Source organism: Eumetopias jubatus, unplaced genomic scaffold (assembly GCF_037043125.1).
Source record: "Eumetopias jubatus isolate StellerSeaLion01/CBP00866 unplaced genomic scaffold, mEumJub1_p1.0 scaffold_4, whole genome shotgun sequence".
Taxonomy (NCBI): domain Eukaryota; kingdom Metazoa; phylum Chordata; class Mammalia; order Carnivora; family Otariidae; genus Eumetopias; species Eumetopias jubatus.
This window is the reverse complement of record NW_028274810.1, coordinates 12,498,817-12,513,300: the sequence shown is the minus strand read 5'-3', so window position 1 is coordinate 12,513,300 and position 14,484 is coordinate 12,498,817. Positions and strand designations below refer to the sequence as shown.

The window sequence follows — 14,484 nt, the reverse complement described above, 5'->3', positions numbered from 1 at the left end:
GATTTTAAAAAATGCTACATTTGACTCTATCATGATTTTTCTTTGTAAAATTGCAGATATGATTTAAAAATGTCTATTAGAATATTTTCAGTATGTAATGATGATGAGTTAAATGGCAGTAATAGAATATTGGTTAAGAGCCCTTACTTGAAGCCATACTAACTTGTTTGAATCCTTGTCTTGCCACTTAATTAGCTATGTGACCTTGGGCAAAGGAGTTAACATCTCAGTACCTGTTTTCACTTACAAAATGGAAATAATAGTTCTTACCTCATAGGATTGTTGTGAAGATTGAATGAGCTAATGATGCATATAAAATGCTTGGAAAATGACACAAAGAAAGCTCTGCCTAAATGTTGGATATTGTTATTATTACATGTTTTTTGTTTGTTTTTTATTTTTTAAATAATGGAGAAAACCCATTATGGTGGATAAGTACAGTTCCATTTTGCAACCCAGTATTGCGAAGGAAGACATGACACACACTCTTTTAGAAATTGACTTTTTTCTACTTAACATTTGTTACCTATTTAAAATTTGGCACTACCTGTTCTTATTTTGGAGAGCTTCTACACCAAGTAACCCTACTTTGTCTTTTCTCACTTGTCTTAGCTAATGGATGAGCTATAGAAAGCCATGGAATTGTTCTAACAGTGTCTACTGTATCCAAGTGTTTTATATCCTCAGAGCTGTCCTGCTTCGTAATTCTTAATGTCACCTCAATATTCCCTATGATGTTTTCTATATCGCGTGTTCCAAACCATGCTCAATGTCCTTAGGCATCTTTCTGATCCCCCACATTTTAGTAAGACTGACATGAAATCTTTTTCTCTTCTTTCTACACTCAGCAATCTTCCCTCTTCCACTGTACTTAATCTTAGGAAGACGGATCCTTATTCTTGATTTTATATTATCCTATCTGATACATTTCTCTTTACCGAGAAATAAATATTTTTATTTCTCCTGTCCTTAAGGAGAACAAACTTTTCTTCAGTCATAATAATTTCTGTAAGTTACTTCTCTTCTCTTTTTCTCTCTTGCTCCTCCTCACTCTCCTCCACCTCTTTCCTTCCCTTATCTCTCTCTGCTACATAACCACACCTGGGAGCATTCTGCTCCTACTAGTGCCACTGCTTCATTACCTATCTACTTCTTAACCCTGTGAATTTTGGCTTCAGTCTCTATAGAAATTTCTCTCTGAGGTTATTGATGGTTCCTGAATTGCCTGACTCAGTATCCTTTCCTTCATCCTTGACTTCCGTATGCTATTTCACACTGAGACCAACCAGCTACTTCCAGAAATTCTCTTTTGCTTACACTGCTCTGTCAGCACCCTTTACTCATTCTAAGTCTGTTTCTACTTCTTTTCTTCTCCCCAAACTTTGTAAATGTAGGCATTCCCCATTGCTGTATTTCTCTCTCTTGAAAGCTCATAGTTATTCAATATAGGGAAAGTAGACGTGAAAACATTTTGTGGACTGTAAAGCACCATTTGTTTTTTTTTTTTTTTTTTGCTTTTCCTTTGTATTGCATTTCTGTTCTCCTCTTCCACATTAAGGAACAGTTGGGGTTTCTAACTACTAGCTGAATTTCCCAGTTTGTTAATGACACTACCATCTTTCTGGTCATCTCAGCATGCAAATACTTTGGCTCTTTCCCCTTTTTTGCCCTTCACTTGCACTATTTTGCTAGACTTGGTTATGCTTCTGCATCCTGATACCCACTGATACTACCCTGACATATTGCCTAGATTAATGCTCTGGCCTCCTAACCAACTTCAGCTTTTCCTCCATTGTTCCTATACACCAATATTATTCTTCCAAAACAACAGTTCCAGTTATGTTGTTTTGGTTCTGTCCGTTGCCTGTAGAATAATGTCCAGACTTTTTAACTTACATGTAGAACTACGGGACTTAAATCTGTTATCCTGGATTATCACCATTTCACTGAACAATCCCCCAGTTTCCTGTCTGAATAGTTTACTCATCTTCCCTCTCAGTCTCTGCTTATGAGTATCTCACCTGTCTTGTAAGGCCCAGCCTAACTGGCATCTCCCTTGTACCCCTAGTCAGGAGTGGTATTTCCTTCTGCGTTCATTGTACCTGGGTCTCTTGTGGAACTAAACATGTTCTGCTCTGTGTTCACATCCCATGAAGTCTTGTGAGTTATAAGCTCATCCTGCCTGATTCTTTGTCTCCCCCAAGAACTTAGTATGCTGCTTTTGTACAGTGTTTGTCACTTAGATTAAATGTTTTCAGAGTCTAACTTTTTTTTTTTTTAACAATAGGTTTATGCTAAAACTATAGATGGGCAACAGACCATTATTGCATGTATTGAAAGCCACCAGTTTCAGCCTAAAAACTTCTGGTAAGAAAGCAGATGTTCTCTTCTATTTGTATCTAACTTATATTGGAAAGAAACCAAACTGGCAGTTGAAACTTGGTTTTTAATCTAACTAGTTTGGGATAACTTATTTGACTGAGAGACTTCAGTTCCCCATCTGTAAAACGAGGGATTTAGATATGAACATTTAGATTCCTTTCAATTCTGAGATTTTATAATCTATCTTTTTAAAAAGTGCTCTTAATATCGAGTGAGAATAAGTGATTGATTAATAAAGTGCCTAGTTGAAAATCTGAGTTTTACTTGGGTTTGGTTAATAATACGTGAGTTAATTGCAAAACTCAGCAGCCCATCCGTGTGTGGAAGAGCCTCCCATGAACAGTATAGGCATGGTTTTCTATTCCAAGACTGAGGAATGAAAGTCAAAATAACTTAGAAAAGGCTTATGTTTAGGCACTTGGATATAGACTTATATTTGAGTAGACAGAGCCTTAGATATGTCAAACTGGAAATGACTTTTCTCCCCCTTTCCCAAATTCTCTGCCTTAGTGGCAAATCACCTCTTTCTTGGGCTAATAGCTAACTATGCAGTCTTGTATGTGTTTTAATAGGAATGGTCGTTGGAGATCAGAGTGGAAGTTCACCATCACACCACCTACAGCCCAGGTGGTTGGAGTACTTAAGATTCAGGTGAGACCCCACATGTTAATAGGCCATGTTAAAATGTCACATCTTGAAAACAAACATGGAAGTTGGTATTTGAAGTAAGGAACAACTATATGTAGATAGATGCAAAGGAAGATGGACGGTAGTAAATAGAAATAGGAGCCTCCTTTGTGGGGAGGTAGTTAAAAAGAGCTATTCTGGATTGATAAAGGATAGTCATGTGGTATGTACTGCTTGCTTATTATTTTTCTCTTCCAAAGATAACCTAAGGTTTTTCCAGGAATTATCAAATAGCAGTTCTGGGGGCACCTGGGTGGTTCCGTCAGTTAAGCATCTGCTCCTGATCTCAGCTCAGGTCTTGATCTCAGGGTTGTGAGTTCGTTCAAGCCTTGCGTTGGGCTCCACACTGGGCATGGAGCCTACTTAAATAATAATAATAATCTTTAAAAATAGCAGTTCTAAGAAAGAAGAAAACAATTATTAAGTGACTAAGTAGCAGCTGCTGTAACTTACTTAGGGTCCCTTGTATATTACCTCATTTAAGTGTGTACATAGACATAAAACTTAACTCTTTGCTCTGAAAAGAGCTACATGAATGGGATTATTGTTTTGTTTTTTACAGTAATAACAGAAGATTTTAAAATCAAGTAAATAACAGAGGAACTAGAGAGAATTGCCAGGTGTCATCAAGTATGGAATATAAGTAACCAAACTGAGCAGATTTCTAATGCTTGTTTCAGAACAGATAGGCAGGTGAATAAGGAGCTTGTTAATTCATTGGATGCCTGTCTGGGTCAGAGTCTTCTGATATCCTAGCAGAGATTTGACTTTCAAATTGAGGGTGATTTAATTCTTAAGCCCAACTAACTCAGGTCAGATTAAAAGTTAATGATAACTGAGAAAATCAGTATTTAATCGTACCTCTATTATATTGCGTTAAGTCTTGCTTTTATAACAATTAGCAAGAGCTGCCTTTTTAAACGGTATAATTTAATCAGAGCATATGTGGTAGATATCATCTGTACCCACTCTTTTCAGGATAGCTCCCTGCTACAAGTAACAGCAGCTTTCTTCCTGGGAACTTTTCCTAGCCACAGAAACATGCCCGACTCAGATGAGGCAAGCTAGAAATGTTAAATTCACAGCTCTGGAGCAATCTGTAGTGCCATACAAGAGTTGGTAGATAAATATGCCAGCTTCCTCACCCATTAGGTCGGACAACTCTGAAGCATGTTCTGCTTAGTCTTCCAGAGTCCAGGGCCCATAGCTATAACCTGTTTGTTAATGCACCTATAACACTTTCTTCCCTTCTGTGTCTCAATACCGCAGTCCTTACTAGTCCTTCCTGAGATTACCTCCCAAATAAACTACTTCCTCTCAAATCTTTGTCTAGGGGTATGCTTCTGGGGGAGCCCAACCTAAGACAACATATATATTATTCTACTTCTGTTTACTGTATATATGAGTAGCCTAATGCTTTAGATCTCCCGTAACTGTGACATTAGCATTAACCAAGTAGCTTACTGTAAATTTATGTAACTTTATTTTCTTCTGGAAGGAAGTAGTTGCTTGTGTTTCAATTTTGCCAATGCAAACCAATAAATTAAGTGTATATGTCATAAAGGGTGATAGTTTCTGATAAGACTTCAAATAGGGGTCAGTACCTAGACCTTATTTACACCTTCTAACCAGATTGGCTCGTCACACCTTGGGGAAAAGCTTGCTTCATATAGGTATCTTAAAAATCAGAGTGAGAATTACTTGGAAAAGTCACTAAGATATTTAGCCCTTTGGTTATTCTATAGGCAAAAGGGTAGTTCTGGGAAGTCAACACTTTCTGAGGATTTATGTTGATGATAGTCATGTTGAAATTTTTATTAGCAGATGAGACCTAGAAAGGTTTTATTGCTTTTGGCAACTTTGAAGCTGGGGAGATTCTGGCCAAGGATCTCATTGAGGATATCTGATGTCATTGTCCTCCCAGCCCTTGGACTCCTCCCCCTAGGCACCTCAGTAAAATGGTTTGTTCCCTTCCCTGCCCAAAAAAGAAAAAGTTTTGTTTTACAACAGAGTTTGCAGCACCCAGCTGGTTCTTGATCTCGGAGTTGTAAGTTCAAGCACCGTGCTGGGTATAGAGATTACTTAAAAATAAAATCTTTAAAAAATTTTTAAAAATTAAAAAAAAAGCAATCCTCAGAGTTTAAGCTTAATTTGTCATTGGTGTATTAGATAATGAAGTCAATATTTTTAGAATTTTCAACTGATTTTATAAACAGCAAGCCTTAGTGGCCTTATTCTATATTCCTGTCCGTGTTCTAGTTCTTACGACCCATGCAAACCAGTTGCATAGTCCTTATTTTTGGATAAAAAAAGATGTGCCTTGCATAATTCCTTCTTTCAGATGGGTTCTGAGACACCTGTCTCAAATATGTAAGTCCTTGTTTCTTCTCTGGACAGAGCTCCATTTTTTTAAATATCCCTCATCCTGTTGGTACTCACTCCTCTTCCTAGTGTTCTTTTCAGCCTCTGGACTTTCAGTTTCTAGTTAAAAAATGATCAAACAAAACTAGTGTCTGGGTGTGACCCACCTGTATTTTGAACATCCTTGTCCTTGTAACATAGGCAGGCCAGATCTGAAGACTCAGAGGGGGCCCCATAGGACCAACCAGGGGGGTCCTTGGTTTTGCATAGGATAGAAATGAAACTCAAGCCAGGAGGAAGTGAGAGCAGAGTTTATTGAATAGTGTAAGTTAGCAGATGGAGTGTCTGGGAGACTCAGAAAAGGAAAAGTGAGTCTCCCCATCACTTGGGGTTAGGGATTTATACTGGAAAGGGATCCAGGGTACATGTTCCTTCAGGAATTCAGGGTAGGTTCCAGTTAAAGGTGAGTGCCAGCTGAACAATAGGTGTATTCCATAAATCACCAAAGGTAGGGTGTGTTAATGCCAGTGTCAACCAAGGTTTCTTCGAAGCTAATGTCCCAGAATGTGCTTGGGATCCGGTTCTTCTTAGATGTTATCAGGTATTTGGGGGCCTGGGATGAAACCTAGAAAATGATTAACTTTCTTGTGTCCCCTTGGAGTGGGAACATAGCTTCTTTGGTTTACTCAGATGCAAAGTATGAGAACATGAGTAAATAGGACTTAGCAGAGAAACAGCAGAAAAAGGGCCTTTCTAGAATGGAGTCCATTCGGCTTCCCTATCTCACTTGTCTGTTGGAATTTTAACCTTTATATGTCATCATTACTTAGCCCAGTCTTTTTTGCCCAGATCTTTTCTGTTCTGATTCTTGCATGTAGGTATTACAGGCATTTATCAACTCCCTGCTTTTCCAGTGTATTCTTAAGTTGTCTTTTTCTCTTTAAACTCCTTTAGAAAGCCAAAAGATGAAATGTAAGTGTTTGGAGAAGGTATGGAAAGTCTAGTTTGTGTTGCGCATCTGGACAGAGTCAGCGGTTTTTGTCCCCTTAAACAAGGCTCTGTATGGATTCATATTGCCCAGGGAAGTCCTTTTGTTGCTAATAGGATCGTGGTTTCTGCCTAGATGAAGGCTTGGCTGTTTTAATCCCCTTCTAATGATATCTTAGAAGAGTGTCCCTAATGAGACATGTTACTTCTACCTGGATCAGGGAATTTCTAATTTTGTGACAGAACTTAACAGTGGGAGGTATTATGCATGTTGGACATGGTTTTAGTTCTGGAATTTGACCTAATTCATATTCTAGTTCCTCTTCCTACTCGATATGTGAACATGGATAAGTTATTAAACTGCCTCAAGCCTCAGTTTCCTTATCTGTAAAATGGGAATAACGGGCGCCGGGGTGGCTCAGTCAGTTAAGCGTCTGCCTTCAGCCCAGGTCATGATCTCACGGTCCTGGGATCGAGCCCGGTGTCAGGCTCCTTGCTCAGCAGGGAGCCTGCTTCTCCCTTTCCCTCTGCCTGCCAACCCCCCCATCTCCCGCTTGTGCTCTGTCAAATAAATAAAATCTTTTAAAAAAATAAAAATAGGAATAACAATGGTCCCTGTTTCAGAGTTTTTGTAAAGGTTGAATGAGATCATATACGTAATAACTAAAATGTTTGGCATAGTGTTTAATGTAGAGTAAGGACTCAGTAGCTGTAGTAGTGCAGGTACAGTTCTTTTTTTCTGCTTTATCTCTACAAACATTCCTTTTTGTCCAAATGTCTCCTGGTGGCCTGGACTAGATGAAGGAAACGGGCAGTACCTAGACTACTATTCTAGCATTATGCCCCAGTTTCACTCCCTCCACGTGATTTTCTTCATAACACAAGCGTAATCTTTCTAAAACATTCCCTTTCCCTGAGTCCCATCACCTTTAATAGGATAAAGTCTGGACTCTTAACATGGTTTATAAGGCAGTTTGCTTTTCAGAGTCTGTCTCCAGCTTACATCAGAGCACTGTCTCCTGCCACACTACCCTCCCACACATACTCATCTACAGTGAGTTCTTTATTCTTCCCTAAACTAAACCATTCTCTCGTACTTTTTTTATCCCCTTGCTAGATGTCCTTCTCTACTTGTCCACTTAGGTGAGAACTCCTATTTGCAAGACCCTGTTCAAATGCACATAACAAAAGGATACTCTCATCCTATTTTATATGGCCAGTTTGTAGCCACGTTAAGATGATTGAACCTATCTTGTAAGTTGCCAAAACTTCCTGATATGTCATTGGTTAGTCTGTCTCTTGTGTATGCCTCCTTCTTGCTAATTGGTCTCATAATTGTAGCACCCCACTTTACCATACATCCTCAGAACTGCTTTTGTCTTGCCTTTTTGTAGTCTGATTTGCCAGTAGCATATTTTTTCTCAATTTGTCTTTAACTGTCAATTAAGTTTTTCCTGCACTTGGTCAGATCTACTTACCAATATTAATGATTGTATATGTGGAGGGATGTGTAAGGGATTAGGATCCATTAAAATTCCTTGGTTTTCACAGAGAAAAACTAATGTTAGGTTTTATTTTAATTATTTTAATACTCTTAAGAGTGGAATCTTATTTAAGGTCTTTGTATTCACAATACTAGCACAGTGCCTGGAATGTAATAACACATAATAAATATTTGTTGACCTTAATTAATAATCAGTTTCCCCTGCTAAGAAAAGTGAGAATTCTTAAAAATTTAAAGTGTTCTATGAATTTTAACCACCATTGTGAGTTACAGTTGGTCATATTAATATTTTGTTCAGAGTTGGTAAAGATTGGAGATGGCTTTAAAAAAAAAAAAAGATTGGGCATGGCTTAAAGCATGGATTCATACCTTAGCAATAGGTTTCTATATGAACTACACATAAACTTGCTCAACCATTGTCTCACACAGGTTCACTATTACGAAGATGGCAATGTTCAGTTGGTTAGTCATAAAGATGTACAGGATTCAGTAACTGTTTCGGTGAGTGTGGAATACTTAATATCTGTCTCACTTGTGCCTCAGTTTTTTTTAAAAAGTTGATTTTGATCCTGAGTACTGATTCTGCCACTAGAAATTCAGTCTGTTTTCAGTGCTTTGTTTTTGGCAGCTTATAAAAGTATGCAATCAACCCACTATATTAGTTCACAGTCTTTGACTAAATATAAGAAGTCATTATGTAACATAACATGATATAATGACAAATATTGATAATGGCTTTAGAGAATCCACATTTCTTTCTTTCTCAATTGTGAGATTTGCTCAAGGATAGCAATATCTTTAGTCAATAAATACCAGGAAGAAGGAAAGTTTGCCAGCAAATCTTATAGGGCTACATTCGTATCACTAGAGAAGCTGAACATTTTTAGGAATACTCAATTAAAAAGTATGTGTTCTATACCTGGAAAGAAGGGACATAAGTTTTTTTTGTATTCTCAATACTTCTTTATATCCTAGAAGTTATCGAGCACCTTCAAATAGCTTTTGTTTGGGGCACCTGGATGGCTTGGTCGGTGGAGCCTATGACTTGATCTCAGGGTTGTGAGTTCGAGCCCCATGTTGAGTGTAGAGCTTACATTAAAAAAAAAAAAAAAAATCTTAAAAAAAAAATTGGTCCTGGGATCAAGCCCTGCATTGGGCTCCTTGCAGAGCTTGCTTATCCCTCTCCCTCTGCTGCTCCCTCTGCTTGTGCTCTCTCTCTCCCAAATAAATAAATAAATAAAATCTTTAAAAAATAAATAAAACTTTTTAAAAAATTAAAGGGATACTTGGGTGGCTCAGTTGGTTAAGCATCCAACTCCTTATTTCGGCTCAGGTCGCGATCTCGGGGTTGTGGGATCAAGCCCCACATTGGGTTCTGTGCTCTGCAGAGAGTCTGCTTGAGATTCTTTCCCTCTGCTCCTCCCCCCCGCAACAGGCGCACGCACTCTCTCTCTCTCTAAAATAAATAAATCTTTAAAAAATAAATAAAATAATTTTAAAAACAAAAAAATAGCTTTTGTTTATGTATATCTGTCAATATATACCTTATTAGAAATTAAAACTGAGAAATGTTAAATATTTATTAATTTAAAAATATAATAACAGGGACACCTGGGTGGCTCAGTCAGTTAAGCATCTGCCTTCGGCTCAGGTCATGATCCCAGGGTCCTGGGATCAAGTCCCACATCAGGCTCCTTTCTCATCAGGGAGCCTGCTTCTCCCTCTCCCATTGCTGCTCCCCCTGCTTGTGCTCTCTCTCTCTCTCTGACAAATAAATAAAATCTTTTTAAAAAATTACAATAAATTCATTACTTGTTAACCTAAGTAACATTTTCATGAAAAACAACTATTTTCCAACCAACAAAAAAAAGAAAAATAGTGCAAAGAATGGCATTGATTTACATTTTTACGAATTACATAGTGTCTGACTTAATAAAAGACAACTGGATTCTCATATGTGCCCACACATTCCATTAGCCATCAGAGTGATGAAGCCATCACACATCATGTAGCTTCTGGGACCTGCATTATGCACACTTGAGAGGGGAAGTAGAAAAGCAAATGATTTGTCTTAGTGTTGTTGTGAAAACAAAAGATGGTTTTGACTGAAAGAATCTGGGGACTGCTGCTCTAGGCAGAAAAATCTTAACCTTTTAATTCTGTTCTACTTAATGATGAAAGGAAGAGAGAATGAAAAATGAACCAAAGTGAAAAGGATATGTTAATATTGTACCTGAATCATGTAAAGCAAAATGTGGTTGGTTGAACATCGTAAGTAGCAAATAGAGGAGTATATGAGTTTAACATATATGGCTAATATTGGTGAGGGCGTTGTTTATATCATCTTAAACTAGAGATATTTTCAAGGCATAAAAATTTCAAGACATTTGGGGCGCCTGGGTGGCTCAGTCGGTTAAGCAGCTGCTTTCGGCTCAGGTCATAATCCCAGGGTCCAGGGATCAAGTCCCACATCGGGCTCCCTGCTCTGCGGGAAGGCTGCTTCTCCCTCTGCCTCTGCCGCTCCCCCTGCTTGTGCTCGCTCTCTCTCGTTCTCTGATAAATAAATAAAAATCTTCAAAAAAAATTATTTCAAGACATTTGGGCATACTGTGGTAGATTGGAAAGAGCATGGGGTCTTTTTTCAGACCCTGTCTTTATCTTTCAAGAGCCATATAATTTTGGTCTAGTCACTTTACAAGGATTCTGTTTTCTCATCTGCAAAATGGAGGTGATGCTAATAACAGATCTACTTCACAGGGTTGTTGTGAGAATCAAAGAAGGTAACGTGCATGGGAGCACTTGACAAACTATAAACTGTTCTACATATCTTAAGATTTCTTTAAGATGGTCTTTTCAGTATCCTTTTATTGACTGCTTATACTTAAAAAAAATCCTATTTCCCCTCTTCCTCCATTAGAATGAAGTCCAAACTGCCAAGGAGTTTATTAAAATCATAGAACATGCAGAAAATGAATATCAGGTAAGAAGACTTGGAACTAATTTTTCTAGATCTTTAGTACCTTATTATTTTGCTGCTAACACATTTTGTTAGACTTCTCTTTGTTCTTTTAACATAAATATCGGTGTTGTTCAGTCTAAGTATGGAGACTACAGACCTTGCAACCTGGCATTGTGCTTATAGTCAAGGTTTCAACATTGGAAGGGATTATAGCTCTAGTTTTAGAAATAATGTAAGTGGGCTTCTTAACTCGCTTCAGAAATGGGAGAGGAGCTTACTAGGAATATTACATCCTGTCTGTCCTTCTTAGAAGACTCAAGCATGTCCTTTGACTACAGAGTTACTTTCCTAATCACAACCATCCATTTCCGTTCAAGCAACTTATCTTCAATTATCTATTGCAGACAGCAATTAGTGAAAACTATCAAACAATGTCAGACACCACATTCAAGGCCTTGCGCCGGCAGCTTCCGGTTACCCGCACCAAAATCGACTGGAACAAGATACTCAGCTACAAGATTGGCAAAGAAATGCAGAATGCTTAAAGGCTGAATGTAGGATTCTTCAGTACGTGGAAAGAAAGGATTCAACATGCAGTCATATGATAAATAAGTGATTTATAAACAAGAGTGATATTTTGCTAGGGCTTTCAGAGCTAACAGGTTTTCTAGCCTCATGGAATACTGTTGAACCTATAGCATCGTCTTGATTCTTTTGTGTTCTCTGCCTTGTAATTTTCTGTTTTCACTATATCTACTTGTAAATTTTTTTTTTTTTTTTAATTCTGCCACATTTAATGATGGAGAGAGAGAGAGAGATCTATCCTGGAGTCATTTTACTGTTTAGAAAATTTTCCTAGCCATGAAGCCCTGTTACTGATATAGACAGGTCATACGCTCAGTACTTTTCTACTCCTGTCCTTCAAAGCACTTCTGGTACTTCAGTGGTTTTTACTGATCCACCAACAGCTAAAGAGGCTATGCTACAAATTAGCTGAGTGGAAGACACATTCATCCTTCTCCCTCCAACTGCTTTGATCATCATTTATAGCATCTCATAACTGTAGTTTTCAAAAGTTTGGATTGGGCTTTTCAGGTCCTTTTGTGGGAGCAAAGGAAGTTTTCTGGAAATTCCATTATAGTCAGCTTCTCTAGGGAAGTTGTTTTTAAATCCAAAGACTTGAACCACATTCCCTGCACATGAACGTGTTTGCTTTTTTTCTCTTCCCTCATTGTCTCCTTCCCATCTAGTACCATTATAGTTACAGACATCTGCATTTTTAGAAGGGTTTTACCCATTTATTATTTTTTATTATTCAAGAACTGCTGACATACTAGGGATGTAATAGAGTATAAAACTTGAAAAATGCAGATGTTGAAGGAATAATAGGTATCTTGTGCTTTAATACTTTGTGGCAGGATTGTACTATAAGCCGATGAATCAAACAACTATGTAAATCACAAACAAAAACTAAAAATGAACCAAAGTGAAAAGGATACGTTCCAGGCAGTATCTTTCTATTGTAACCTGTTATTTAAGGGAATACTAGTGATTTGTTCTAAATAGGATGTAATGTAAAACTTGTTCCAAATTACTCTTCCTCAGTTCTGCCTGCCAAGAAAATGTAACTGTGATATAGCAACCCTTCCCAGGTATATTGGCAGGTATATGTGTGATCTCAGAATACACAGGTGACATAGATATGATATGACAACTGGTATTGGTGGATTCATTTACATTGTTTACACTTCTATGACCAGGCCTTAAGGGAAGGTCAGTTTTTAAAAAACCAAGTAGTGTCTTCCTACCTATCTCCAAATAAATGTCAAAAAAGAAGGGTGTTTGTGCTTCAGCTTTGTTTTTGCTCAGTAATACAGTCAAGCAAGTTTGTTTCCAAGTGACCTGTTGAGCTGTGTAAGCATTTTTGTTTATTTCAAATAAAATATATTTGTATTATGTGTCATTCATACTATCCATTCATATCACACTATCCTCTGTATCAGGTAGTCCAATAGAAATATACCTGTTTTGTTCTTAAATTGTCTGAGTCTCTCCTTTTCAATCCATCTCTTCAGTTTTTGTTCTCAAGGTAAGATAGAACCGTGTTTGGTCTTATTTGATGAGAATGTTCAGGGTTTCCGAAATTGGTTCCTACCTATTACATATTCAGCGATTATCCAAACACTTGGAAAGAACAGCTCTTTTTTTTTTTTTTTTTTTTTATTTGAGCATTGTCTCTGTGGATAATACTGCTCTTCGCCCAGAGGCTACGGATGGTTCACAGGTTTTTTGGTTTTTTTCTTTAAGATTTTATTTTTAAGTAATCTCTACTCCCAACATGGGCTCAAACTCACAACCCCAAGATCAAGAGTTGCATTGCTCTACCAACTGAGCCAGCCAGGCACCCCAAAGTTTTTGTTTTTGTTTTCCATTTCTAGTTATCTTCTCTGTCATTGAGAAAGCAAGGCCCAAGTATGGTCACTAGGCAGGAAGTAGAAATGAAAGAATCCCTGACCTTGGGTGATATTTCACATTGACTTAACTCTAAATACAGCTTCCCTTCCGTGCAAATTGGACTTCGCTACAGACATGAGAGAAAGGTTTTTATCCTGGTTCCTAAGAGAGAACCCGAGGAGTTGCAGTGATTCACATTCCATCTAAGGCGAGATCAAATTCCCACCTTTTAGGGGGAACGTTTGTTGTACTACACTCTGTACTTGTACCGCAAACAGATTCGAATGTTCTTGCCTTTAACTCCATCAGCCTGTCCCTAGCCTATCCCATCCATTTCCCTAGCCCATAGACTTTTGTAAAAACTCTTAATCTCTTGGCCATCTGAAGCCCTTGGTTACTTGTATAATTGGGAGGAAGTCAGCCCTTCTTGCCAAGTCCTGCAGAGACCTGACTTCCTTAACCTTCAGCAGAATATTTGCTTGAATTGTGTTCATTTTATCAGTGCACTGCTGCAATCAGCCTGTGGGATCCTAGGGCAAAGGTTTCTCAGCCAGATGGAAAGCAGTTTTCTGTGAGGCCTCACTCCTATATTTGGATTTGAAATTACACTGCTGAAAACTACTTGTTTCATTTAAGCCTGGGTGGTTGTGCTGCTGTTAGTCGCCTAGTTTCCAGTGCCTGTTCTCTTTTATAATCTAGAATTTTGATGCTGGACTCATCTAGGTTTGGGAGATGCTTGGCAAACCTTGGCACATTTTCTCCAAACTCACAAAAGACTGACACGTATCTGAATGTCCATTTATAATTTTATAATCTTACATAAAACTACCAAGGTGCCTACTGCTTGGGAAATCAAAAGAAAGGAGGATTGGTAAATACAGAACAAAACCGGATGGTCCCATAAGACAAGTTGAGCTAGCTAAAATTCTCCCTTGAACAGAGTATGTATAAAAAGACAGTAGATCTTAGCTCTTTGAGGGCAGAAACCAATCTCGTACCTCTTCAAATCCAATGTATCAAAGAGCACTATTACACATAAGAATATACTGTTGATTCTCCTTATTCACAGGAAGTGTTAAGTTGTCAGCAAACACCGAGTTGGCAAATACTAAACACTGCTCGTAGGGGAATACAAAATTAGGTTCCTGGG

General features: G+C 38.0%; 1 protein-coding gene and 1 long non-coding RNA gene across 2 annotated transcripts in view; one reads left to right on the top strand and one right to left on the bottom strand.

The window, feature by feature from the left end:
- The window catches only part of CAPZA1 (capping actin protein of muscle Z-line subunit alpha 1), a 46,653-nt gene extending 33,810 nt beyond the window's left edge, over nt 1-12,843 (top strand). The window contains exons 6-10 of the mRNA XM_028101942.2: nt 2,288-2,367; nt 2,955-3,033; nt 8,351-8,422; nt 10,839-10,901; nt 11,285-12,843. Of these exons, the coding sequence (XP_027957743.1) occupies nt 2,288-2,367; nt 2,955-3,033; nt 8,351-8,422; nt 10,839-10,901; nt 11,285-11,425 (435 nt within the window). The 3' untranslated portion in view covers nt 11,426-12,843. The remainder of the gene's footprint in view (nt 1-2,287; nt 2,368-2,954; nt 3,034-8,350; nt 8,423-10,838; nt 10,902-11,284) is intronic.
- LOC114207894 (uncharacterized) overlaps nt 5,727-14,484 on the bottom strand; it is an 11,760-nt gene continuing 3,002 nt past the window's right edge. Inside the window, exon 2 of the long non-coding RNA XR_003608942.2 lies at nt 5,727-6,055. This is a non-coding gene — a long non-coding RNA (uncharacterized LOC114207894). The remainder of the gene's footprint in view (nt 6,056-14,484) is intronic.